Source organism: Cnephaeus nilssonii (assembly GCF_951640355.1).
Source record: "Cnephaeus nilssonii genome assembly, chromosome: 6".
Classification (NCBI taxonomy): domain Eukaryota; kingdom Metazoa; phylum Chordata; class Mammalia; order Chiroptera; family Vespertilionidae; genus Cnephaeus; species Cnephaeus nilssonii.
Window position 1 is genome coordinate 448,276 of NC_137077.1, and position 26,685 is coordinate 474,960.

The 26,685-nt window shown below is 60.8% G+C and overlaps 2 protein-coding genes across 4 annotated transcripts in view; one reads left to right on the plus strand and one right to left on the minus strand.

The window, feature by feature from the left end:
* TUBGCP6 (tubulin gamma complex component 6) lies at positions 1 to 18,131 on the plus strand. 2 transcript variants are annotated; one of them, XM_079774411.1, is made up of 26 exons: positions 4 to 1,216; positions 2,309 to 2,472; positions 4,820 to 5,030; positions 7,335 to 7,508; positions 8,540 to 8,661; positions 9,322 to 9,385; positions 9,498 to 9,607; positions 9,813 to 9,904; positions 10,001 to 10,140; positions 10,849 to 10,998; positions 11,439 to 11,520; positions 11,603 to 11,691; positions 11,790 to 11,905; positions 12,852 to 12,990; positions 13,276 to 13,347; positions 13,520 to 14,813; positions 14,966 to 15,024; positions 15,156 to 15,306; positions 15,390 to 15,570; positions 15,655 to 15,796; positions 15,891 to 16,085; positions 16,159 to 16,291; positions 16,365 to 16,578; positions 16,678 to 16,877; positions 17,053 to 17,176; positions 17,987 to 18,131. In XM_079774411.1, exons 1-25 carry the CDS (start codon positions 476 to 478, stop codon positions 17,142 to 17,144), a joined length of 5,127 nt encoding a protein of 1,708 aa, XP_079630537.1. In that variant the 5' UTR covers positions 4 to 475; the 3' UTR covers positions 17,145 to 17,176; positions 17,987 to 18,131. The 2 variants fall into 2 exon arrangements, 1 of the variants encoding a protein (XP_079630537.1); XR_013813682.1 differs by lacking the exons at positions 16,678 to 16,877; positions 17,053 to 17,176; positions 17,987 to 18,131 and having other exon boundaries at positions 1 to 1,216; positions 15,891 to 16,078; positions 16,365 to 16,494.
* SELENOO (selenoprotein O) overlaps positions 17,193 to 26,685 on the minus strand; it is an 11,137-nt gene continuing 1,644 nt past the window's right edge. Inside the window, exons 2-9 of one of the 2 annotated variants that reach the window (XM_079774414.1) lie at positions 25,807 to 26,010; positions 24,485 to 24,665; positions 23,549 to 23,679; positions 22,865 to 23,145; positions 19,078 to 19,228; positions 18,114 to 18,299; positions 17,837 to 17,993; positions 17,193 to 17,738 (exon numbers count right to left, since the gene is read on the minus strand). In XM_079774414.1, the coding sequence (XP_079630540.1) occupies positions 17,574 to 17,738; positions 17,837 to 17,993; positions 18,114 to 18,299; positions 19,078 to 19,228; positions 22,865 to 23,145; positions 23,549 to 23,679; positions 24,485 to 24,665; positions 25,807 to 26,010 (1,456 nt within the window). In that variant the 3' untranslated portion in view covers positions 17,193 to 17,573. The remainder of the gene's footprint in view (positions 17,739 to 17,836; positions 17,994 to 18,113; positions 18,300 to 19,077; positions 19,229 to 22,864; positions 23,146 to 23,548; positions 23,680 to 24,484; positions 24,666 to 25,806; positions 26,011 to 26,685) is intronic. The other variant, XM_079774413.1, reaches the window with a different exon arrangement.

Here is a 26,685-nt window from a genome sequence, read left to right on the forward strand (position 1 = left end):
CCCGCTGAGGCCCCGCCCCCGCGACGCACTTCCGGCGCGCCAGCCCCGGCGGGTTTGCGGGTCGCGCGGCGGTGACGCGCGGCGGCGGGAGTTGCAGAGGCGCGCTCCGTTCTGCGTCTGGCCCGGTGCGCGGGCGGCCGTGCGGGCCTGACCCCGCGGACCCTCCCGACCCCCACGCCCCCTCCGCGGGCGGCGCCTCTCCCGGCCGCCCCCTCTCGGGCCCCGAGGGAGCGTGCGGGGCCGGCGTGTCCATCGAGTGCCGCCCGCTCGCGTCTCCGTCGGCTTGTCACGGTCCTGTGGGAGCTCCAGGGTGCGGGCTGACGGGCCGCGCTGGTGCCCCGCGGGCCGGCGCGGGAGACCGGGCCGCCGCGGACCCCGCTGCAGTTCCGGTTCTGAGCCTCCGCCTGCCCGTCAGCCCCGTCGGCCCCGCCCCTCCCCGCGGCTGTCCGGCCCGGGGGAGCCCGGCGGGGTGGGCATGGCCAGCATCACCCAGCTGTTCGACGACCTGTGCGAGGCCCTCCTGCCCGCTGCCAAGGCTCACCTGGGCCAGCGCGGCCCGAGCCGCCGGCGGGCGAAGCGGAGCCTCAAGAGGGTGGCCTACAATGCTCTCTTCACACACCTCTTCCAAGAGGAGCCTCCGAGGCGGCGGCCCGACCTCTCGAGACTCCCGGTGAAAAACAAGATCCTCATGCTGTCCTTTGACCTGCGAGTGGGCGGCCTGGGGCCCGAGGCTGACCGCCTGGAGGCGCTGGTGGAGAAGCTCGAAGCGGCCCCCCGCTGTCCGCTGGGGGAGGTGGGGTCGGCTCTGGACCTGCTGGTGCAGCTGGCGGGCACCGGGCCCCCGCAGGCTCTGCCCCGCCGGCGGGACTACTTCCTGAACAACAAGCACGTGGGGAGAAACGTCCCCTACGGCGGCTACGACTGCTACGACCTGAGTGTGTTTGAGATGGACGTGCAGTCTCTGATCTCCAGAGAGGAGTATTTATGTCAGGACATGATCCAGAAAGCGCTTCAGGTGATGGAGGCGACGCCGGGCACCGGCCTGCCCACTGCCCGGCTCTTCTCCTACGGGGACCCTTGTGGTGACAGGTTCGAGAGAGACACCCGCGTCTCGCTGTTCGGAGCCCTCGTGCACAGTCGCACCTACGACATGGATGTCCGGCTGGACTTGCCCCCGGTGCCGGACAGCGCAGACCTCTCTGGACTGGCCATCAAGGTAAGCGCGGCTCCTGCCTCCCGCGCCCCGGGCCTTTGGAAATGCCTCCTTGGCCTCCCTTTTGTCAAGGGAAGGGGAGGACAGCTCCGGAGTCCAGGCCACTGGGTGGCTGAGCTGTGGCGAGGCCGGGCCGCTGCTACCCACCACCTGGGCAAGAACGCCGCTGCCCAGCTGAAGGCCCAGGCAAATGCTGCTTTTCATGTTTGCCCGACAGGGCGTGTTGTTAAGTCCTTGTTCTGTCCTCTAGAGGTGCTACTTAAACTTGAGTTAATTAAAGTGCAATAAAAAGTCCAGTTCCTCAGTCACATAAGCCACATTTCAAGTGCTCGGTAGCCACATGTGGCAGAAAATGTTTGCTCGTACTATACATGCAGATTTACATGCCTTCTCCACCTGTGACGTGGGCTTTTTCATGCATCGTTGGACTGTGCATTTTGTGCTTTTGTGAGTGCCCCCGAAAGAAGAGATGCACTATCGTTGCTCACTCGTTCCCGCACTACGAGACATTTAGGTCATCTGCAAACATACCCGATGCTGAACATCTTGGCCCGCGTAAATCTTTGCGTCTCTCGTATGATTTTATGCTGGTTTCCCCAAATCGGAATTTCCAGAGTGGTTGCGTTTCGTTGTAAGTTATATTGAGGTTTACATGTTGAGTGAAATTGGAAATTGAGAACCTTCGTAAATTATTTAATGGAGGCAGAAGCACTGTAGTACATACGTGCTCAAGAGAAACAGGAGCCCTAGCCAGTTTGGCTCAGTGTATAGAGCGTCAGCCTGCGGACTCAAGGGTCCCGGGTTCGATTCCAGTCAAGGGTGCATGCCCAGGTTGCGGGTTTGGTCCGGAGGGTGGGGGGAGGCATGCAGGAGGCAGCCAATCAGTGATTCCCTCTCATCACTGATGTTTCTATCTCTCTCTTCCTCTCCCTTCCTCTCTGAAATAATAAAAGTATATTAAAAGAAAAGAAAGGACAGGAAGCACTGTCAGGTCTTTCCGTGTGAGTGAACGTGTGAAGGCCTGGAATTCCCATCACAGGGGAAAGCTTAGGCCCAAAGGCACACGTGGTGTCTTCTCCTTCCACTGGCCTCCAGGTGCCTCAGAGCGTGGATCCATCCGAAGATGAAGGGTTCCAGTCAGCATCCAATTTGACTCCCGACTCCCAGTCTGAGCACGGCACGACCCCGGAGATTGACCCGTGGGACGCGGTGCTCACCTACGAGGCCAGCAGGCAGAGGTGCTGGGAACAAGTCGGCTGGTACGTGCGCCTTGGCCTTCGCAGGCACTGCCTCCTCCGGCACGTGAGTGTGCGTTACCCAGAGAGCCCGGGTGGCTCCTGGCAGAGGCCGCTCTGCCAGGATTGGGGACCTGGAATCTCAGTCGTGGCTGGTGCACAAAATTATCTTTGTTCTGGGCGTTGAGAGACATGCTGGGGGCGGAGGCAAGGACTTCAGCTTCACGGAGTTTCCCGCGGGGCCAGCCGCTCTGCAGGTCACACTTGCCAGATGGAGCAGAGCCACGTCCTTACCACGAGGGTTCCAGTCTGAGGAGTGCGAGGTCGGCCTGGCAGGGGTGCGGTCAGGGCTGGGGTGCTGACGAGGGAGCTTTCTCCGTGCCCTTGTTGACCGCGGTCGAGAAGGATGGGGGCGCTGCTCTCCGGCTGGCCACTGGTGGTGGCAGTGTTTCCTTGGTCACCACTCAGCCGGGTCCAGGGGCCTCTCATTCTGCCACGGGCTTGTGTCTCGAAACCTCCCGGAGAGGGGATGGAGGCCTCGCAGGCAGGGTTACTTGCTGAGTCATTAGAACCTGTTTCCATTTAAACCCCAGCCCCCTGGTCGGTTCCTGCCGTGGGCAGTTAAGGAAGCTTGTTCCCACCGGAAGCAGAGCTCGCTGCCGGCACGGCTGGGCTGTACGCTCTGCCCCTGCCTGGGGCCTCTGTCGGACCCACCTGTGTCTCCCTGAGTCGGTTGGTCCGCAGGTGCCGCCATTCTGGGGAAGCCGTTTCCTTCTGTCGGGGGCCGAGTCCTCTGTGGGGATTTTAGCGTTTCCTGCCTGGGCTTTTCTCCCTCGGCTCTGAGTCCGGGGGCGGGGGGCACAGTGGTGCTGGGACAAGCCTGCAGGAGTGGGCAGGAGCCGTGTGCTCCCCCTGCCCTCGGAGAGTCGTGAGTGATGGGAGAGCCCATAACTTCGTTGTCAGTTAAGACACCGTGACTTGACCGAGTTCTGAGATGTATTGTTCTTGCACCTTCCATGCCTGACATGGAGGTGAACACAGTCTGGGGTCCGGCACCCGTCGACGTTAGAATGTCCAGCAGCTTGGAGCCCGTTGAGTTGCTAGACCTGAACCCCAGGCTCTTTTGGGAAGAGGAGAAAGAGCTGGTCAGATATTACAAACGAGAAGAAAAGTCTCAGAAAGGCCTGTGTTCCTGGCCTCTGTTCACTAAGAAATTACTTTTTCCAGTGGTTTTAAAAGACAGTTTTTTCATACTTTTCAGTAGAGGTTGGTGGTTTTCAAAGGAATGTTTTTAAATGTACCATGTTTTTGGCTGATTTTGAACGATGTGACGGGTGAGGCAAAGCCCTTGGTCGTGCCCTGTGCCCAGAGCCGCACTCGCAGGACCCAGTGTGTCTGCTTTGTGCTGGCCCGGCCGGCGTGGCTCAGTGGTTGAGTGTTGACCTATGAACCAGGAGATCACAGTTTGATTCCCAGTCAGGGCACATGCCAGGGTTGTGGGCTGGATCCCAGTAGGGGGCGTGCAGGAGTCAGCCCATCAGTGATTCTCTCTCATCATTGATGTTTCTATCTCCCTCTCCCTCTCCCTTCCTCTCTGACATAAAAAAAAAATTAAAAAATCATGAGACTGCTCTGTCCATCCTTTGTGTAAAATGCACATAACTTGAACTTGCACACTCTGACCGTTTTTAAGTATACAGCTCAGTGGCATTAAATACATTCACATTGCTGTGCAGGCACCACCACCATCATCTCCAGAACTTTCCATCTTCCAAATTGAAACTCTGTCCCCATGAAACACTCACTCCCATTCCTCCCCCACCCCTGCACCACCTCCTACTCTCTGAACCTGCCTCTCGAATCTGCCTGTTTAGGGGCCTCCTCTACGTGGAGTCTGCAGTGTGTGTCCTTCCTTGTCTGGCTTATTTCACTGAGCACAAGCTTCATCAAGGACCTGTTGTAGCAGGTCCCAGAGTGTCCTTCCTTTTGAAGGCTGAATACTATTCCGTTGTGTTTTTTAATCCACGCATCAGTCGATGGACAGACACGCAGGCTGCTTCCACCTTTGGGCTGTTGTGAATATGCTGCTATGCACACGGGTGTGTAAGCCTTGTGCTTGTTTTTAAGATAAACATACGTTGTGCGTGTCGGTCGTCCTGAGAACCATCGTGTGGGCCCAGGGGGTGCTGGGGGGTGGGACTCTGTGGATTGTCTGGACCCAGCGCAGCCGGGGCTGAGCCCACAGAGCTGACTGTGAGGCTGGTGGCTGGTCGGACACACGCGCTCTGTGTTTCTTAGACGTGTTGTATTGAGTCACTTTCTCCTGCCTTTTGTTCATGTAGTTGAGGTGCCTGTGGCTCTGTCTCCACAGCCCCCCTGGCCACAGAGAAGAGCCCTACCTCACGGAGGCGGGAAGGGACGCCTTCGACAGTTTCTGCAGGCTGTGCCACGGAGAGCTGCAGGTGCTGGGCGGGGGCCTCCCGCAGGCCGCGCAGCCCCTGTTGGTGCAGGAGTGCGAGCTGGTGAAGGATGTGCTGAACGTCTTGATTGGGGTCATGTCTGCCACATTTCCCCTCTGCCAGGTAAGGGGTGCTGGCACACGGTCACTGCACCGGCACAGGGTTGGTGGCGGGCACTGCCCGAGCACTCCACAGGGGAGGAGGAGGCCGGTGTGGTGAGTGGATGCCCCAGTCCAGGCCGGTGGGCCTGGAGGCCGGCTCTGCGCAACGGCAGTGATGCATTCTCATTTCAGTCCTAGAAACTTCGTTTATTAACGACCTTTACAAACTGAACAAGAGTAAGATGCTCGTTGCTCTCATTCATTCTCTGGCTGTGTATTACAGCGATTGATTCCCCTGTGAACTGTCCTTGCATTCCTTCATCCTGGCGCATCGTCTCTCTCTCTCTCTCTCTTTTTAAAAAATATTTTTATTGATTTCAGAGAGGAAGGAAGAGGGAGAGAGAGATAGAAATGTCAATGATGAGAATCATTGATCAGCTGCCTGCTGTATGCCCCCTACTGGGGATCGAGCCTGCAGCCAGGGCATGTGCCCTTGATGGAATCGAACCTGGGATCCTTCAGTCCGCAGGCCGACACTCTACCCGCTGAGCAACACCAGCCAGGGCAAGCATCGTCCTTTTAATGTGCTGCAGGATTCGGTGTCTTAGTACTTGAGTGAGGACTTTGCATCTGTGTTCACAGGGATTTGGCCTGTAGTTTCCTTCCTTGTGATACGTTTATCTGACTGATTTGGGACAGTGCTGGCCTCTGAGCATTAGGGACTCTTCCCTCTTCAGTTTTCGGAAGAGTTTGAGAACAGTCATGTAAGTTCTTTAACGGTTTGTTAGAAGTCACCAGTGAAGCCATTTGGTTCTGGGGTTTTATTGTTTGGGGAGGTTTTTTTTGTTGCTTTTCTTTAAATTGTAGCAAAATACACATAACATTTATCTTAATGTGTTTGCGGTGTGCTGGTCTTAGCCTGTGGACAGTGAGGTCAGCCTGCGGCACTCACTGGCCGGTATTGATGTGTGGCAGCCCACTACACCCCACACCCACCTGGCCGTGCTGCGGCTGGACGGTCCTTGTGGTTCTTTGGACTTTGGGACACACCTCAGCTAGAAACCATCAGGGACCTTGGAAGAACAAAATTTACCCTTCACAGGTCTCGGAGGGTGGGATCACACGGCGAGGTCTTGTGGGGAGAGAGAGGAGGAAGGGGATCTGCCTCCATTGGGGTCGAGGGTAGGGGTGCCTAAGGTTTTGTGGGTTCACTCTTTATTGGTGAATTTAAAACAAGAGTAGGAATTAGGGTGCAGGAAGGGAGAGCTGGGGTCACTCAGGTGGGCCGTTATCTAGGTGCCCAGGGTTCCTAAAAGGGGAACTTGGCCGATGGGGCTGCCTGGCCTGTCCCGTGTCCCCTGGCAGCCTCGCTGTGCAGCTGGGGTGTGTGCTCAGGCCGGGACAGGCCTCCCTCACAGGTGTCCGAGTTAGTTTCCTTTTTTTTCTGGAGGCAGTTTTGCAACGTGCGTATTTCTGGGAATTTGCCCATTTCATCCAGGTTATCTAATTTGTTGGCAAACAGTTGTTGATGGTGTTTTCTAGTACCCTCTTTATATCTGTAGAATCCGTGGTATGTCCCACCGTCCTTTCTGATTCTAGCACTTTGCCTCTTCTCTCCTTTAAGTCATCTTTTTCTTAGTCCTGCTAACGGTCTGTCGACTTTGTTGATCTTTCCAAAGAAACAACTTTTGTTTTCATGATTCTGCTTTGTTTGCCGCTGCCCTCACCTTTGTTGTTCACTTCCTCCTCTGCTGTGGTTCAGGTCGCTGCCGTTCAGGTCCTTGCGGCGTGCAGTGCCGTGACTGATGGGAGACGTGTTCTTTTGGACGCAGGCGCTTGGGCTGTACGTTTCCTCTCAAGACGCCATCGCTGCGCCCCTCGTTGTGCTGTCAGCGTCCCTCGGGCTGTCTCCCTTCTCTGGGTGCAGACAGTGGGGGAGCGTGCTGGGCGACACTGCGTGCGCTGTCCACGACTCCTCTGACCGCCCCCAGGAGTTGGTGTCAGCCCGATGGCCCTGTTCTAAACCTGTGCTCCGAGAAGGCCGCTCCACTTGCTCTTTCCGTGTGGTGCGGAGGGCACCCTGTCTCCGCCCCCTTCCCACAGGTGGCTTGACATGTAAACGTGTGTTCTTCAGTGTGGCCAGTGAGAAGGACACCTTGTTTCTGGGAGTGTTCACTGGGCTGGAGTATGCTGGTGGCCACCTGCCTTTTGCCTTTGGAGCTTCCTGTTCTGTGTCTTGGGCTCTGTGGGCAGAGCCGTGGTTGGGTACATGGGTGGAGGGGTCCTGGACGTCAGGCCTCAGTGACCCCTTCTTTGCCCTCTCCAGCCGACTCAGGCCTTCGTGGTGAAGCAGGGCATCCACGTGTCAGGAACGTCCCCCGAGAGCGTCAGCAGCCTCCTCTCGGAGGTGGCCGAGTGCGGGACCCACTACGCACGCCTGAGCCACTTCTCTCTGCAGCCCGTGCTGGACGCCTCCTGCAGCAAGGGCCTCGTGTTCCAGGTAGGCCCGGCCTCCTGTGAGGGGCGCAGCCCTCCCCGGGCACTGCGCACAGGAGCGGGGAGAGGGCCCCGGGCCTGCCCACGCCACTGAGCCCTTGTCTCCTGTTATGCCTGGAGTTGACGGTTACCCTTCAGGAACGGGTGTCTCATCGTCACTTCACTGGAGGCCTGGGAGGCGGGTGTGGCCCACATGTGGGGGGCCTGGGGCAGGACCAGGCTGCTGTTCCCCACCGGGTCCCTGGTGCATCTTATGCGATCGACACAGTGGATTCCTCTTATTTGGCGAGTTGAGTTCCAGGAGCTGGGGCTGGACCAGGTCTCCCTGAAAGCCTTCCAGCTGTCCCTGCTCTGGGTACAGCCCCCAGGACAGCGGTAGCTCCATGGGAGGGACAGGCATCCAGCTGAGCGGGGCATTCTGGGAGCACTGATAGAAGCTGCCAGGGAGGAGGGCGGAGGAGGCAGGCACCATGCCCAGTGGCGCTGGGCTGCAAGTTCCTTCACGTTTTGGTACTGCAGGGGGTGGTCAGGGCGGCATGGAGAGGGGGTGGGGGGGAGGGGGGGCAGAAGGAAACTGACCCAGGCAGACTGCCCCGCCATCTGGGACATGAGGGCAGGCCCGCTGTCTCCTCGCTGGTGGGGGACGGACGCTGGTTCTGGCGGGTTCTGTAAAGACGTGAGCTGAGCTGGGGCCATGCTGCTGTGGTGCCGCCCGGTGCCCATGAGTCACTGAGACCTCTCAGCCTTAGCCTGTGTGCAGTGCCTGCCACCCTTCCCAGGACCCCCAGGCCTCACTGTCCAGTTTCCTGGTGTGGCTGGTCCCGGCTGCAGGGACAGGATCTGCAGAGGGCTCGGTCCTAGCTCCCAGCTGGGCTGGGGTGCCTGGGTGGGACCCACAGGTGCCCATTCCTTGGGAAATGGAGCCCAGGATTAGGGGGTGGCGGCCGAGCCCTTTCCTAGCACCAGTGACCCTTTCCAGCCCTGAGCTCGGCTGTCTGTGTGCCCACCGCCTCCTCTCAGTCCCTTGTCCAACAGGCCTTCACCAGCGGCCTGAGGAGGTACCTGCAGTATTACCGGGCGTGTGTCCTCTCCACCCCGCCCACTCTGAGCCTCCTCACCATTGGCTTTCTCTTCAAGAAGCTGGGCCGGCAGCTCAGGTGAGCACAGCACAGCGGCCAAGGGTGGGGGGCTGGCTGGGGCCTGGAGAACAGCCCTCCCGACAGGTGTCTGGGCCTGGGCGTGTGATGTTGGCTTGAAAGGGTCATGGTGCTGGGAAAGGGCTCGGCTACCATGGTGGGGGCTCCCGCCTGAAGGGCACACAGGTCCCCACAGACCTGGCCCCTGGCACTCAGGAACCGGTTAGCTAACCCGGGCGAGCGGTGTCCGGCAGGTGCCGTCTGGAGGAGAGTTCAGTGGGAGAGGAGGCCTTCCAGGCCGAGGGGAGGAGGGTGGAGGCCCCGAGGGCTGGACGCGGCCCGTCAGGGAGGTGGGGCGGGGATACTGTGCTGCGTGTGCACTGCCATCGCGGAGAGGGCGAGGGGCCTGGGAGGGGCGGCGGCCTGGGTGAGGTGGCGGGAGTCCAGGAGGGGCTCGGGGCAGAGCCCAGGTGCGGGAGCCCTGGCTGAGCGGGAGGAGGGGGAGAGGCATGGGGTACCCACAGAGGGACCCAGCAGGGGGGCGCTCAGGGCGGAGATCCTTGGGGGCAGCTGGTTTTAAAGCCAGAGGGTGAAGATGGGAGGGAAGGGCTGGGCCACATTCTGCTCACCTGCTTTCCCCGCCTGGGGCTCTGAGTACCTGCTCTCCCCTGGCCTGTCTAGGTACCTGGCTGAGCTCTGTGGTGTGGGCACCTGTGGAGGAGAGTCCCGGGCTCCCTTCCCTACTGTGAGTTGTGTGGGATCCAGGAAAGGGGGCGAGGCTGAGTGTGACTGCTGTGGGGCAGCCGGGTCGCCTCTGCTGTCCGCATGCGTTAAGCCCCGCCCTCTGCGGTCTCCAGGGCGTGAAGCTGCTCTCCTACCTCTACCAGGAGGCCCTGGACAACTGCAGCAACGAGCACTACCCGGTGCTGCTGTCCCTGCTCAAGACCAGCTGCGAGCCCTACACTCGGTGGGCGTGGGGCCCAGGGCGGGCGGGGCCGCACTCAGTCTCAGCAGGTGTTTGAGCTGAATTCCCTTGCCCCACACTTGCTGAGTGCAGGGACGTTAGATGGGGAGGGAGCGGCATCGTCAGGGCTTGGACTGGGCTCCCTGGGCCACCACTCCACCGCATGGCTGCCCCACCCACCTCACTGCTGGCCCCCCCACCCTGGCAGGTTCATCTACGACTGGGTGTACAGTGGGGTCTTCAGAGATGTTTATGGCGAGTTCATGATCCAGGTGAACCACGACTACCTGGGCTTCAGAGGTAGGTGGTGGCTGGCTGCTGGGCTGGGCTCCGTGCTGTCCGGGGGGTCAGGGGGGTCCTGGACGCAGGCCAGCGTGTGTCCTGTCCCACGCTCAGACAAGTCCTACTGGACCCACGGCTACGTGCTCCTCTCCAAGGAGGCCGAGGACTGTGTGCCCGCGTTCCTGAAGCACATTGCTCACGACGTGTACGTCTGCGGGAAGACCATCAACCTGCTGAAGCTCTGCTGCCCCCGGGTGAGTGAGGAGGCCCCACGCGCCCCTCGTGCTCTCCTCGCCCTGCCTCGTCCTCTGGCCTCAGAGCTGAGGTCCAGACCTGTCATACCTGTCCCCCCGAGACCTGGCCGTCGGTCCTTACCTCTGGGCCAGCACGTTGGAGCTGAGACCGTGGTGACTTCTCCCTCAGGGTCCCCCGAGTTTCATGAGGGCTCCTGCCTCCGGGCCCATGTTCACAGATGGGAGGGAAAGCAAAGGCATCCCTGAGGCCGAGGGGCAGCGGGCCCTCCCCTCCTCGGGGCAGACGGCCCCTCGGGTGGGGAGGGCCTGCGGCTGCAGGGGGAGGGACAGGCTGGTTCAGGGAGCTGTGTCGAGCGGAGGCTTGGACAGAGGCCTGTGCCAGCGTCCACGTGGCCAAGGCCCGGGGCAGCGGTGGGTGTGGATGGACGAGCAGCCTTTTTGAGGAGCTGATGTCTGAGCAGAGGCCGGCGGCTGGCCAGGTGGGCCTGGGGCTTCCAGGGACCAGAACAGTGTGTGGAGGCTGACCAGGGCCAGTGTGGGGCTGGAGGGTCAGGGCAGACGAGGGCCAGGTGTGACCTCGGAGCCGTGGAGGGTGCCGCCCCCTTGGTGAAGGAGTGGACTGCCCATGTGGGTGACGGGCAGCACGGAAGCAGAGCTGGGTGTGGGCCGCCCGTCAGCTGAGCTCCCGGTGGGTCCCCTCTGTTGCAGCATTATCTCTGCTGGTCCGACGTCCCCGTGCCCCGGATCTCGGTGATTTTCTCCCTTGAGGAGCTGAAGGAGATTGAGAAGGACTGTGCCATCTACGTGGGGCGGATGGAGAGGGTGGCGCGCCACAGCTCCATCAGCAAGGAGGAGAAGGTTCGAGGACCACAGCCCTGGGGGCTTCCCTCACACCCTCCTCTGCTCCCAGGGGCACTAGGTTTGGGGTGTGCAAGACGGTGCTGCCCCTGGGGGTGTGTCTGGGTAGGGCATCCAAGGGCAGGGATTCTGTCCTCTCTTCTCCGGGAGCTGGCTGGGCACTGGAGAGGAAGCTGGCCCTCCGTCCTTGAAGGGATGTCACTCCTGAGCTCCTTGGTCCCTTCCAGGGCACACACACCCAGGCCTGGCGTCTCAGCCTCAGCTCCTGTGCAGGACCCTGCCAGCTGCCCTGGAGCCAGTCTTGTCACTGTTTAGGACGGTCGGGGGGCGGGGCGCTGTCCCTGGGGGAGTCTACCTGGGGTCTGAGCAGCCTGTTGCAGGTCCTCCAGCCCAGGGGAGGGGCAGAGAGGTGGGCTGGGTTGACTGCCGGTCTTTTCCAGGAATTACGAATGGAGATAGCTAAGCAAGAGTTAATCGTCCAGGCCCGAGAAGCGGCGTCCAGGGTCCTGAGTGCGCTGAGCGGTGCGTGTCGGCTCGGGTCCCTCTGGGATGCTGGCGGCTGCCTGTGGGGGCTCCTCAGGACGGCGCTTCTGTCTCCATGCAGATCGGCAGATGTCTGAACGAATGGCCTTGGACGCCCGGAAGCGAGAGCAGTTTCAGAGGCTGAAAGAGCAGTTTGTGAAGGACCAGGAGGTGTGCAGGCTGTGGGTCCTGGGGGTGGGAGGGTGGGGGTTGGGGGGCTTGCAGGGCCGGGTTCAGCCACTGAGGCTGCATGTGGGTGTGTCCTGCAGCGACGCCGGGCAGCCAGGCAGGAGGAGCTGGATGATGACTTCAGCTACGCCCGGGAGCTCCGCGACCGGGAGCGGCGGCTGCAGGCCCTGGAGGAGCAGCTGGAGCGGGAGGCGAGGTAGGGCGGCTGCGGGGCGGCCACTCCGGCTGGTCCTCCTCGGTGAGGGCACGGCAGCCCCACGACTGGTTTGATCTTGGTGATGGTTCTACTTTTTATTTGGAAAACTTTCAAGTCTTGTCTTGACTCCAAGCACCCGCTTGGCCTCGGTGCTCCTGGACGTGGACATGGGCACGTCCGTGTGTCCTCAGCCCTCAGGATGTGTGCTGGTGCGGGTGTGGGTTGGAGTCCAGGCACATCTCACACCCTGCTTGCTTGACCCTGCCTCTCGTCTCTGTTAAGCTAAACAGCTCCTGTTCATTTAACTTTAAGCCTGTTAGCCTGACAGAGTTGGGCATTTGTCCAGCACAGCATCCGACAGTCGGTCTCTTACTGTGTCAGGCTTGTCCCCCCTCAGGGGTTCTGAGTCCCCACGCCCAGGGGAAGAGCTGGGAGCAGAGTGGCCTCTCGGGGTTCTTGGTGGGCGGGGCTGTCCCTTCCTGCTGATGGCCTTGGTGGCCTGACCTCAGATCCTGTTTGTAGAGCTGAGCCCTGAAGCCAGAGCGATGTACGCACACGTCTGAGTGTGTATGTGCATGTGTGTGGGTGTGTGCACGTGGGTGTGTGCACGTGGGTGGAAGTTATTCTTCCTTCCTGTGCAGCTGAGGAAGGGAGGCTGCCCCGGAGGGCCCTTGGCCTCAGACAGCGCAGAGGCGCATTCTGGTGTTCATTCAGCAGACGTCTGCTGGGCCCTGGCTGGGCGCCTGCCCTGTGGGCAGAGCAGCTAGCCTGGTGAGGCCCCTGCAGGAGCTGTGGGGGTGCAGAGGGACCAGCTGGGGGCCTGGGGAAGGTGCCAGGCTGTGCAGACCACCTGCCGGGGCCTCTGTCGTGGAGAACTGTCCCCAAGGGGAGCCAGCTGGACAGTGTGGGGTGACTGGTGACCAGTCCTCTCTGGATGTGGCTTCAGGCAGGCGCTGGTTGACCATTATAGCAAGTTGTCTGCAGAGGCAGCTCGTCGAGAGCAGAAGGCGCTGTGGAAGATCCAGAGGCACAGGCTCGCGAGCGCGCGGGCTCGCTTTCTCTTAGAAGATCAGGAACACATTCAGGTGTGTCATGGGCCCCTCTTCCCTGGGCCTGAGGGCCCCAGGACCCCCTGAAACTTCATGCAGACCTGTGTGCCCTGGGGAAGGGATGGTAACTCCCTTCAGTTGCTTGGAGACATGCTGGGCAGGGCTGTGTGGGCTGTCTATAGGCCGAGCGCACAGCCTGTGGTCTCAGTGCTGCTGCAGTTGGGCTGGTGGGCGCTGAGGCTCCGGGCCAGGTGGCTCGGGGCGGCAGGTCAGGTCTGCTCCACCTGCGCAGCTGCCCCCTCGCCCTGTAATTGGTTTCAGGCCATGCTGAGAGACGCGTCCGAGGGGCGGCCCCCAGAGCCGCCGGCGGAGCTCCCCAGTGCATGCTCGCAGGTGAGGGGCCAGGCCGCATCCAGGGATGTCGCATGGGGCTCTGAGCTGGGTGCCCAGGCCTGTGCTGCCCAGGGGACGCAGTGGGTGCCTGTCCTGTGTCCCCACAGTCCCCAGAACTAAATTTGGGGATAGAGCTAGATAACCAGGGGTCCATCATGCTCTTGTGTTTCAGGCCTCGTCTCTGGGCCCTGGGCACCCTGATGGAGGTGGCAGCTGTGATTCTGGGTGTGCAGAGCAGCACGTGGCTGCCGGGGATGGCCCAAGCCAGCCAACGGAGCTGACGCCACAGCCCCTCGCGCCTCCAGCACTGGGGGCCTGCAGCGGCTCCGAGCTGGGAGCAGGCCTGCAGCCAGGGCAGGCCGAGGGGCCAGGGCTGTTCTCTGCAGGCCTCAGTATCCAAGATTTCCTGCCCACGGGCCAGGGTGCTGAGCAGCCTGAGGACACTGGGGTGGCCCCTGTCTTGGAGGAGGCCCTGCAGACCATCGGCTCAGATTTGCGCGCCTCTGCTTCGTCAGCCACAGCGGGCACGGGCTGCTCTGGGCCACAGGAGTACGATTTCAGATCTGTCCTGAGGCCAGCTCTGGTCACTTCGGCCCCAGGGTCCCTCCAGACTATGGGAGGCAGCTTAGGCTGCGAGGGGCCGCAGCTGTGGGGGGACACTCACGTGTTCAGGCTGGACACCTGTGTCCCGGATGGGCAGGTGGCTCTGCCTCACCCATGCCCACCCAGGAATAACCTCCCCCAGGAGGGGAGTAGCCAGGCCATGGGGCAGCCTCTTGGGCATGTGTCTGAGGGTGGTATTCTCACAGGGGGTTATGCTTCTGGAATGGCCCCCTCCCGGCCACGGTGGAACATCCACGGACACGTGTCTGATGCCAGCATCAAGGTGGGGGAGAACGTGTGGGACGTGGCATCCTCCCGGCCACGCTGGAACGTCCACGGACATGTGTCTGATGCCAGCATCAAGGTGGGGGAGAACGTGTGGGATGTGGCATCCTCCCGGCCACGGTGGAACATCCACGGACACGTGTCTGATGCCAGCATCAAGGTGGGGGAGAACGTGTGGGACGTGGCATCTTCCCGGCCACGCTGGAACGTCCACGGACACGTGTCTGATGCCAGCATCAAGGTGGGGGAGAACGTGTGGGACGTGGCATCCTCCCGGCCACGCTGGAACGTCCACGGACATGTATCTCAGTCCCAGGTGATGCTGGGAGCGCCCCCAGGGGAAACCCAGCCTGATACACCCAGGCCCCTTCAGAGCTCCCCCGATGACATGTCCCAGCCAGGCCTCAGCCTGGGCACCCAGAGCCCTACCTGGGAACACGGTTCACAGCTGCTGGCAGAACCGGCCGCGGTCAGCTCCTGCACGCGGGTGGCTGGCTCTGGGGAAGAAGGTGGCCTCCAGGCCTTGCCGGGTGCTGAGGCGGGACCCAGTGCTGCGGGAGACAGCACCTGTGAGCCAGGTCAGTGGGACAGCTGTCCTGTCACTGGTGGTGTTGGTCCAGGAGGGGGAGGAGGAAGGGCGAGAAGCCGCTGTCCTGGGGACTTGGGAGGTGCTGCCCCATAGCAGGCACTTGCCCCTGACCCCCCCTCCCATCCCATTTGTGCCACTCAGGCCCAGGGAGGCGTGGGGACACCGAGGACTGCTCTTCCAGTCAGCCTTCAAGCTCCCAGGTCAGGGCAGAGGAGGGTGGGGGCATGCTCTGCTGGCCACCCCCTGCCTGGCCTTGCATGGGCAGTGAGCCACCTGCCCTTCTCTTTCGGGCCAAGGGAAGGGGCATGGTCCTGACGCTGGGTTGTCCTAGGAACGCGCAGCCACCCCGAGCAGCCCCGGCCTGGAAGAGGGGGCGGAGGACGGGGCAGTGGCCAGGCGCCAGGGCAGGGAGCAGGCCTACCTGGCAGGCCTGGTGGAGCAGTACCACCTGGAGCAGTACCCGGACAGCTACGAGGCCATGTGTGAGTGAGCACGTTGTGGGGGGCGGGGGGGGGGGGCACCTGGAGGCGCCCCTGGGGCGACATCAGCCATGCCATCCCTGCAGCAGAGCCTCCCGTCGCGCGCCTCCTACACCACGGGCTTCCTCGGGCCTTCTCCCTCCCCGAGGACACCCGGGGCCCGTTGGACACGGAGGAGACCATGGATGAGACCGCGGTGCAGCTGAGCGAGCTGCTGCCGCTGCCTGTGCTCATGAAGCACTCCGTCACTGCACCGCTGGCCGCCCAGTGAGTGCCCTGCCCGCCCGCCCGCCTCCTTGCCCCGCCTCCTCCACTTGCCCCGCCCGCCTGCCTGACCCAACCCCTCCCCAGCGTGTCCCTGGTGAACAAGGCCGCGGTGGACTACTTCTTCGTGGAGCTGCAGCTAGAGGCGCACTTCGAGGCGCTGCGGCACTTCCTGCTGATGGAGGACGGGGAGTTCGCGCAGTCCCTGAGCGACTTGCTCTTTGAGAAGGTGGGCCCGGCCAGGCCCGGTGCGGTGCGGTGGGGGGCGGGGCGGGCCGGCAGCGGCTGCTGGACGGCCTTGGGACCTGCCTCCTCTCCTGCAGCTGGGCGCAGGGCAGACGCCCGGGGAGCTCCTCAACCCGCTGGTGCTCAATGCGGTGCTGCGCAAGGCGCTGCAGTACAGCTTGCATGGGGACTCCCCACTCGCCGCCAACCTCTCCTTCGCCCTCAAGTTCCTGCCGGAGGCCTTCGTCCCCAACGCTCCGGATGTGCTGAGCTGCCTGGAGCTCAGGTACAAGGTCAGCAGAGCTGGAGGTGTGGCTGGGCTGGGCTGGGGTGGCCCTCCAGGTGTGCTGAGTCAACGCCCCGCAGGTTGACTGGCCCCTCAACATCGTCATCACCGAGAGCTGCCTGAGCAGGTACAGCGGCATCTTCTCCTTCCTGCTGCAGCTGAAGCTCATGATGTGGACGCTCAAGGACGTCTGTTTTCACCTCAAGCGCACAGGTGAGGCCTGCCCACGCCCACGCCCTCAGCTTCGGGTGTTGGCCGTGCAGCAGCTGCTCATCCCCCTGCACAGCTCTCGTGAGCCCCGCGGCCGGCTCCGTGCAGTTCCGCCAGCTGCAGCTGTTCAAACACGAGATGCAGCACTTCGTGAAGGTCATCCAGGGCTACATCGCCAACCAGATCCTGCACGTCACCTGGTGTGAGTTCCGGGCCCGGCTGGCCACGGTGGGGGACCTCGAGGAGATCCAGCGCGCCCATGCCGAGTACCTGCACAAGGCCGTGTTCAGGTGAGGCTCAGGCACAGGGGAGGCGGAGGCATGGGGGGGCGGGCACCAGGGTTGCCCTGAGGCCGGTCACCCACCGGCGGCATTGCCCTTGCTCCCCAGGGGCCTGCTGACAGAGAAGGCGGCTCCCGTCATGAACATCATCCACAGCGTCTTCAGCTTGGTCCTCAAGTTCCGCAGCCAGCTCATCTCCCAGCCCTGGGGCCCAGCTGGTGGCCCCCATGGCGCCGAGCACCCCAACTTTGCCCTCATGCAGCAGTCCTACAACACCTTCAAGTACTACTCCCACTTCCTTTTCAAAGGTGAGCCATCCCGCACTGGCAGGTGGGCTGCCGGGAGGCATTGGGGCAGAAGGGCAGGGCCCAGGGAGGGGAAGGAGGGGAGGGGAGGGCCGGGCCCCACCCCCCCGCCCCCCGCCCCCCACCCATCTACTACTCACTGTCCCTCCCACCCATCTACTCACTGCTCCTCCCACAGTGGTGACCAAGCTGGTGAACCGAGGCTACCAGCCCCACCTGGAGGATTTCCTGCTGCGCATCAACTTCAACAATTACTACCAGGACGCCTGAGCTGCTCCGGCCTGGGTGCAGGCCACGTAAAGGTGCCTCTTGGGCGGGTCCCAGGGTCGGGCTGGGGTGGAATGACCACACAGAGATGGGCCTTGGGAGCTGCTATTTATTTAGGGGCTGTTCTGAGAAGCAGGAGCCTGCAGCGCCGGCCTCCCAGGCTGCCACGGGGGTTGTGGCTGCTGTGTCCTCCTGGGTCCGGTCCCTCTGCTGACCTGTCCTTGCGTGAAGCAGCTTTTCATGGGGAGCATGCTGCTTGTGGGACTGTGCTGGGCTGCTGAGTCAGTGTCAGACAGAGACGGGTCAGGTCCTGACTGGACGTCCCTGCCGTCATGGAGAGACGGGGTGGGGCTGCTCGCTGGCTGGGCACCGCCTCATGGACTCAGTGTCATTGCCTTGGGGGCCTCCCGGCCTCCAAGGCGGTTACGAGGATCACGTCACACACAGCTCCGCGGCCCAGAGCGGGGGCTTGCTGCTGTAGGAGCGGCGCCTCTCTGCTGTGCTGCTGGCCCCCTCAGGCTCAGCTGCCTCCAGGACCTCAGCAGCCTCCCCCTCCCTGTGGTACGGGGCCTCCAGCAGCTTCAGCACCCGCCGCACCTGGAGAGGAGCAAGGGAAGGTTACTGGGGACCCTCCCTCCCTGGCCCAGCCCCTCCTGCGAGACCCAGGGAAAGAGGAGGGACTGGTGTGTCCTTGCCTCTGAGAAGTCTCCGTTCTCGGCAGCCTCGATGGCATTCTGCGCGATGTAGTTCCGCAGGACGTACTTGGGGTTGTTGGCGTGCATGACACGCGTGCGCTCAGCCTGCCAGGCATCCTCGTCAGCGGCACCCTCCCTGTCCTTCTCCAGCCTGGCCCTGGAACCACAAGCCCACCTTGGCAGCAGCTGCAGCTCCCACCCTCCTCCGTCGGGTTCCCAGAGATGGTGCCACGGCAGTCAGCACTGTGCCCACCTTGCACGGCTAGGCTGGGCTCACCTGTACTCCTGGAGCCAGTCAGCCCAGTGGCCCCTGTTCCTGCTCAGCAGTTCGGCCGGGCTCAGCTGCTCCAGCCGCGACTGCTGCTCCACGCGCTCCAGCTCCTTTGTGACGTTGGCCCGGGTGCCGATCAGCGCAAAGAGCTGCGGGTTTGACTGCGCCAGCATCAGCATCATGGAGAGCTGCCTGGGGTGGGGAGCGGCCATGAGTGTGTCCAGGAGGCTGCAGTGTCCCGCCCTGGCTGTGGACCATAGCCTGGGACTGCTGCACACCTGACTGTCCCAGAGGGATGGCCTTAACTGCTCTGCTGCACCCCACTACAGCCTGACTGAAGGGGAGCCCAGCCCCAATGGATGAGGTGGATGTGGCACCTGCCAGCTGGCCACCCTCGTTCAGCAGCCCCTCCATGTGACGGGACACAGCTGCACCCAAGGAGATGCCACAGACTGACTCAGGTGGCCCCTGGGGTGGGCAGGGCACCGTCTCTGCCCCCACCCAGCACTGACTGCTGGGAGAAGTTCACTGCAGTCAGGGACAGGTCCTGCCAGCCAGTCCACGTGGGTCCCGAGGCCCCACAGACCGCATTAAATTCCTCTGACCAGTCTACAGGCTTGTTTATTGAAATGCACAGCCACACCTCCAGGTCTCGCCCTGAGTGTGGGCTGCACCCCGGGGATGTGTGTGCTCTTCCCGATGGGAGATGGTGCAGAAAGCAGGTCCCAGTGGAAGCCTGAGGGCCACCGAGAGCAGAGACCACCACCCCCAGCCCGGGCCCTGGGCCTCCCCACCCAGTGTCAGCATCACTGTCCTTTCCTGACCACTCGTCCCTGGGAGGGGAGCAGCTGCCCGGGCCCAGGTGTCCAGCCAACTGTGTCGGCACCCCCGAGTGCAGCCCCTCACGCTCTGTTCTAAATGTCTCCCTTTCTGGAAACAAATTCCAAGGAAGCAAGACCTGAGCACCCACCGGGGGTCCATCTGGGGCCGGAAGGCAAGCCGCAGCTCCTCCAGGGAGGCACACTGCTCCATCAGCGCAGTCAGGAACTCGGCCAGGCCCGGAGACTCTGGCCCCACTGGGAAGGAGCTCAGCAGGTAGAAGGTGTTTGTGAAGTCGGCACCTGGAACACACAGCTGCTCAGGTACGGGGAGGCGGAGGCCAGGCTCTGTGCAGCCCTCCTGCAGTGTTATCTACTCACAGGCTGACCCACACTCGTCCATCCTACCCGGTGGGAGCCACACTGCGTTGTCAGGTCCAGCCTGTTCCTCAGCCCCTACCCAGCTCAGCCACAACTCAGGACCAGACAAGTCCTCAAGGTCCCCAGCCCAGTTTCTTCATCTGTAAAATGGGTACAATAGCAAAGGCACTGGGGTCGGCCCCTGGCCTCAGGAGCTGCAGTGTCCCCAAGCCCCCGAAACATGCCCAGCAGAGGGCTCAGCAGGACAGATGCCGTGAGTCCTCAGTCTGACCTGTCAGAACACAGTCACCACAACCCCCAAGAAAACCTCCAGCCCTAGCCGGTTTGGCTCAGTGGATAGAGCGTCAGCCTGTGAATGGAAAGGCCCCGGGTTTGATTCCGGCCAAGGGCGCATGCCTGGGTTGTGGGCTCGATCCCCAGTGGGGGACTTGCAGGAGGCAGCCGATCTAGGATTCTCTCTCATCATGGATGTTTCTCTCCCTCTCCCTTCCTCTCTGAAATCAACAACAACAACAACAAAAAAATGGAAGACCCCCCCCACACACACACACACAAAGGAAACAAGAAGGGAATGAATTCAGTGTGTTACCAAAGAATGAAACATGGAAGCAGCAATGGAGAGAATGAGGGCAAATGGTGTCAGACACAGACAACAAACAGCAAATGGGCAGGAGCGCTTATTTCTCAGCAATCAAAAAGTAAATGAGCCCAGCTGGCGTGGCTCAGTGGTTGAGCATCGACCTAGGAACCAGGAGGTCCCAGTTCGATTCCCAGTCAGGGCACATGCCCGGGTTGCGAGCTCGATCCCCAGTGTGGGGCGTGCAGGAGGCAGCCGATCCATGATTCTCTCCCATCGTTGATGTTTCTCTCTCTTTGAAATCAATAATAATATTAAGAAAAGAAAGTAAATGAGTTTAACTTCAATCAACAAGCAGAGTTGGCGGGATGGAGTAAAACAAGATCCAACTACACCATCTCTGAAACTCACTTTAGAATCAAGCAAGTTGAAGGTGGAAGGTTGGTGCTCGCTTCGGCAGCACGTACACTAAAATTGGAACGATAGAGAAGATTAGCATGGCCCCTGCACAAGGGTGACACGCAAATTCGTGAAGCGTTCCATGTTTAAAAAAAAAAGTGGAAGGTTGGGAGGTAGGTCCTGTGCAAATAACCTAGAGGCTGGTGGCTCTGATGTCAGACGAAACAGGGTTTAATTTGTGTGTTTAGTACAAATGTCTAAAAGCAAAGAGCATTATATGATGTGCTCGGACGTGTACCTGCCCCTCACACATGACCACACGCACACCGCGTGGGAGCTCCTGATGTGCAAGGCGAACGCCCATCCAACTGAAGGGAGAAAGCAGTCACGTCCACTTCCAACAACGGGTGTGGCGTCCAGATGGACGTTCAAGGACCCAGACCCCGAACGGCAGTAAACCCACTGGACCACAACACTGCCCATGGGAGCCACATGCTCCCCAACAGGCCACGGTAGGCCACCAGACAAGTTCTAATACATTTAGAAGGGCTGGCTGGTATCTTCGCCAGCCACAGTGGAATGAAGCTAGAAATCACAACCAAGGAAAATGGGAAATTATAAGTAATGTGGAAATCACAAGGGAAATGATAAAATACGCAGAAAGACACAGGAGCGAGCCATGGATGCCAACTTTGAAAGACAGATCTCTCCTCACAAAAACAGTTTGTAACCACGTGTTCCCTAGTCACTGGGATCATGCTGCAATATACACAAATAACAAATCGTGTTGTACACCTGAAGTGAACACGTCATGTCAATCATATCAATTAAAAAAGACCTCGGATCAATCTCCTAACATCATACCTAACCAGAAAAAGAACAGCAAGACCAGTGAGCGGCAGGGAAGGAACTAAAGATTACAGCAGAGATAAATGAAACAGAAAAACAGAAAAATCAATGAAACAAATTGTTCTCTGAAAAGATCAACAAATCGATAAACTTAACTACACTGACAAAAAGAGAAGATACAAAGAACTAAAATCAGAACCCAAAGACTAAGAGAACACATGAAGAATTACATGCCAATAAGTCAGGTAACTCTGGTGAAATTGGGCAAGTTCCTAGAAACACACAAATTACAACGGACTCAAGAAATAAAATCTGGTTCTATAACTGGTAAGGATACAAACTGAATTCCCAGTCTAACACTTCCCACGCCAGAAAAGCCCAGCACTGACCCTTCACTGGTGAATTCTATCAAACATTTAAAGAATTAGCACCACCCTGGCCGGTGTGGCTCAGTGGATAGAGCGTCAGCCTGCAGATTGAAGGGTCTCGGGTTCGATTCCCTGTCAGGGCACATGCCCAGGCTGCAGGCTCGATCCTCAGTAGGGGGCATGCAGGAGGCAGCTGATCAATGATGCTTGTCATTGATGTTTCACTCTCCCTTCCTCTCTGAAATCAATAAAAATATATTTAAAGAATTATTACCAATCCTTCTCAAACTCTTCTGAAAATCAGGGAACACTTCTTAATTTACTCCGTGAGGCTGGCACTGCCTTGACATCAAAGCCACAGACACTGCAAGGAAAGAAAGCTACAGGCCAAGTGCCAGGACACTAGCCAAGTCCATCTACTCAAAGGGCCAGGCACCACAACCAGCAGGGTCTGCCCGGAGCGCACGGGGCTGTGACCTCCATCCCCAGTGCGAGGGCCAGGAGGCTGTCTTTGGAGGCAGTCGGGTCATGAAGGTGGGGCCTCCCGTGGGACTCCTGTGAGAAGAGACAAAGCTCCACCCCTCCCTGCTCTGCCCACGAGCACCCAGCGTGGAGACAGCATCTGTGAGTGGGCAGTGGCCTTACCAATGACCCCCTGCGCTGGCACCTCCATCTTGGCCTTCCAGCCTCCAGAACGGAGACAAACGGCTATGGGTTGAGGCCCCGTCTGTGGCCATTTATTATAGTTCACACGGACTAAGACAGGATATGAATGAAGGCATAAAACCACGTGGTCGTCTCAACTGACGCAAAATGGTAAAAGCACCCAAACTGGAAATAGAGGCATGAGGAGGCGCAGTCCCGCCTGCTCTGTGGTGGCGGACAGGAAGCTTTCCCCCCCGCCAGCCAGAGCTCGGCCAGTCCACACGCCTGGGCCCCACTGCTGAGTGCAGGACCAAGAGGGCAGTTTTCACAGCAGCGAAAGCGACAGCCAGGATGGGTGGTGCTGAGCACAGCAGGCCCATCCGCACAGCACAACAGCCTCCACCTCCATCAGCATGGGGCCTGCAGGACCCGGTGCTCGTGACACGGTGCTGTGGGATTCCGCTTCTGTGAGGCCGAAGGGGTCACGTTCACAGGGACAGCGAGCAGGATGGTGGTGCCCGCGGGTCACGTGGAGTCCGTGTTCAGTGGGGAAGATGGACAGTTCTGGACATGGACGGGGATGGCTGCACCACAGTGGAATGTACCCAATGCCCCTAGCGTGCACACCAAGGAACGGTGAAAGGTTAACTTCACCTCACATATATTTCGCCACAGCGGGCATACCGAGCCCACAGCGGCGTGCGCACCTGCCCCACTCACCGGTCAGGTGCATGGTCTCCAGGAGCTTGGCCACCAGCGCAGCGTCCTCCTCCCGCTCAGCCCGCACGAGGCCCAGCTTCCTGCGCATCTTGTGCAGGTAGTGCCTGCGGAACTCGGCATCATACTCCTCGGCCAGGATGGCCTCGCCCTGCTCAAGGGGCAGCTCGGGCACCAGGGCCTCGGCCAGCTTCTGCAGGTTCCACTTGCACACCTCAGGCTGCTTGCTGAATGAGTAGCGCCCGGCATTGTCCGAGGCGTTGCATATGTGGTCGGGGTCGTACCTGCCACATGGGGAGAAGGTGCTGTCCACGTGGCTGCTGCTCGCGTGCCATCCCCCAGGGGTCCTGGCCCTACAGGCTTAGCTCAAGGACCCCGCAGAGTCCTCGACTCTCTCCTGCCACCAGCTGACACTCCAGCAGCCACCAGCCCTGACGGGTCCGCCTCCAGAGCAGGGAAGAAGTCCTCGGCGCTGCCCCCAGGCACCTGCCCAGGCCGGCACTGCCTGCCTCCTGCTCACCACCTGCTCCTGCCCCTTCAGGACACGCCAGGGTGGAGCACCCTTTTAAAATGCTTTTTCTCAGCTTGAAACCCTCCAGGGGACTCCACTGCTGGGAACACCGACCAGCTTGGCCTGCAGGCCCCTCCCCTGCCCAGCGACTCGGGCGCTGTGGGGGGTGTGCCCACCTGTCCAGGAAGCCAAAGGGCCCGTAGTCGATGGTGAGCCCCACAATGCTCATGTTGTCCGTGTTGAGCACGCCGTGGCAGAAGCCGACACACTGCCACTCAGCCACCATCCGGGCCGTGCGACGTGTCACCTGGGGCAGGACGGGCCTGGTTGTCCCTCCAGCCCCTTCCCGCCCGTCTCCCCTCCCCGGGGCCAGCTGTGCTCCTCTATGGCCCTGGCCCAGTCCTGTCATCTCGACCAACACTCGGCCATGGGGAGAACCTGAGGAGACTTGAGGAGGGCTCTAGCCCCCGATACACCATCTACTTCTTCCATAGACTCACTAGTTTGGACTTTTACCAGAAAAAACATGAAGCCTAACATCCCTGTGACTCAGGCCCAATGGGAAGACCACGTGGAAACAAGGAAGTTACTACATCATCAGGCAAAACCCTCCCTGGTCCAGGTGCCTGTGCCGGGCCTGCCTTGCCCCACGGGCTGCCCAGGAAGGAGGTTCAAATGGTCTGTCCGGCCGCCAGCCCTGCTGTTCATGCCCCAGGTCCACTGCTCAGCACCCCATGCAGCCTCGAGGACATGCCGGCCACAGGGAGAGCAGGGGCCCCCACAAGACATCCCTAGTGCCTGGTGTCCAGACCCTGGCCCGCAGGTGCCACCCTCCCCGGAGGCTGAGGACTCCAGGCACTGACTGGGCAGTACCCTCCTCAGCTGCAAACAGAGAGACGCTCAGAGACGGCCCACAGCAGGTGTGAGCTGAGGGAGGGAGATGGTGCCGCAGCAGCAGGCTCGATGACCAGCACAGGACGGGCCCCAAACACCTGCTCGGCCGGCGCCCACTTCTGGTGGAAAGGGCTGACCCAGGGCCCTCAGCCCCCAGGGCCCCCGTCTCTGGGACCCCAAGGCCCAGGGCAGGCAGACCTGGCACCTCTGGGACCCACCTCGCGGAAGAAGGCAGCGTTCCTCTGCACGGAGTCACTGGCGTGTGTGGCCTGGATTTCAGGGTAGAAAGTGCTGACCACATAGTCCAGCATCTGTACACGGATGTCGTTTCTCCCCACGCTGGGGCCCGCACGGCCCGTGTGCTCATCCTCGGCCTTAAAGATCTCAAAGGACCCGAACCTGCAGGGAGGCCCGGGTTTCAACAGGTTAACCATGACCCCATCCCCTGGGAAAAAGGAGAGAGAAGTCTGGCCCCCGGACGGCAGCTGACAGCGGAAGAACACCAACCAGTGACACAAGCGCGGCAGGCTCACTCTGGCCACGCTCGCACGGCCGGTGTGGTGTGGTGGGGAGGCCCAGGAATGCTCCCCGCTCAACCAGGACAAGGGCCCTGTGCACGTGCGCCCACACCCAGGATGTGTCGTCACTGACATCCTGCAGCGGGCGCTCCAGTCACTGTCCCTGGGCCGTGAAGGGTGCCTGGAGACGTGTGGTTGTCCTGACGGGTTCCTGCCAGCAGCTGGTGGGCCGAGGCCAGGGATGCTGCCAGCACCCTACAGGGCCCAGGATGGCCCACAGCAGAGTGACGGGTCGCAATGCCCGTGGTGCCACCGAGGGGTCTCCCAGGGTGAGGCCGACCCCTGTCCTGGCTCCTGCTATCCCCGGAGGACACGAGGGAACTCTGGGGACTGCTGAGCCATCTCGGGTGCCCGGACATACACATGCAGGGTTGGTCCGGCCCCAAAGCCACCTCCTGACACACTGGGTCTGATGCCAGGCAGCACAGTGCCATCTGGACGGACAAACAGGCTCCTATCAGAGATGGAGCCAGAGAGGAGTCTGCTGAGTGAGCGGGTATGAGGGACACGGGCACGTCGGGCCGGTAACAGCCCCTTATTCATCACGACACTACGCGCGCCACTTTCTTGGAGGATTTCAGGCTCCTGTCAGACTCTGAGGGAGTACACGGCTGCGTGGCCTTTCCCAGACACCTGCTTGGACAGTCCCTCCTCCGCCCGGCCCTGCGCCCTCTCGGATGCTCGGGGCGCCTGTGGACTCGCTGCCACGGCCTCCGCCACCCCATCCCTTCTGGCGGCAACAGCGTCAGGCAAGGAATCTGGGAGGCACGACTGTCCACACGCAGGACGGGGCTCCTGACCCAGAGAACGCCCGGTACCTTCTGCCCGTGGGTCAAAGCGTCTCCTTCACGGGCAGTCAGCTTCCGCTGTCCCAGGGACCGACTCTCAGTGTATCCGAGCTGCACAAGCGTGTCTCCTACGGCCCGTAACCAAGCACGCAGACAGCCCACGGGAGCCGTTACCTGAGGAAGGTGGAGGCTATTCGCAGCACGACCGCGCACGGCTCGTGCTTGGGGTTGCCGTCGTAGAACACATCGCGCACGACCGTGGACTCTGACGTGACACAGGCGCCGGCCCGCGTGGTGGGGACCCCCAGGTGGAACATGGCCTCGCTGCACAGGAACTCCCGGATGCTGGACCGCAGGACCTTGCGGCCGTCAGCCTGTCTGGAATCAAACACAGAGGTCACTGTGGCGCTGGCGGGGGACCCTCCACACCAAGGCTCAGTGCAGACGCAGGGGACTGAAACAGAGCCCGCCAACAGCCATTTAGAAACAATTCACGGCCGCTCCAACAGGAGCATAAAAAATCGTGACGAGCCCCAACGTTGTCCCAGGTCTGGAGCCAGAGTGAGCGCTTGGCCTGGAGCTGGAGGGGAAGAGCAGTGAAGGCCCACAGACACCCCACACGGGACCCAGCCTGCTGCCATGCCCCTCTCTCTCTCTCTCTCACACACACACACACACACACACACACACACTCATTTGGAACTGCAATTCTACGTTTATTCATTTTACAAAAACAACACACACAACAGCGCTATTTGTAGTGGGACACGACCTCGATTGCCTTGTATGCTTTTGACCTTTTCTTCACACTAAGCCTCTATTACTGGACTTTTTTCAGAACAGTTTTAGGTTCATAGCAAAGTTGAGTGGAAGGTGCAGAAATTTCTCATGCAGCCCCTGCAGCCCCACACGCACCGCCTCCCCACCAACACCCTCAGCAGATGGGACAACCGTTCCGATGGGTGAACCTACACTGACACGCCATATCCCCCGGAGTCCAGGGTTTACGTCAGTGTCCTATGTTCTATGGGTTTGGACAAACGTATGATGACA

Coding starts and splice junctions, on each gene's coding strand:
- TUBGCP6 (XM_079774411.1), top strand. CDS start 476: ATGGCCAGCATCACCCAGCTGTTCGACGACCTGTGCGAGGCCCTCCTG. Junction 11,906..12,851: donor CAGCTGGAGCGGGAGGCGAG/GTAGGGCGGCTG, acceptor ATGTGGCTTCAG/GCAGGCGCTGGTTGACCATT. Junction 16,292..16,364: donor TTTTCACCTCAAGCGCACAG/GTGAGGCCTGCC, acceptor CCCCCTGCACAG/CTCTCGTGAGCCCCGCGGCC.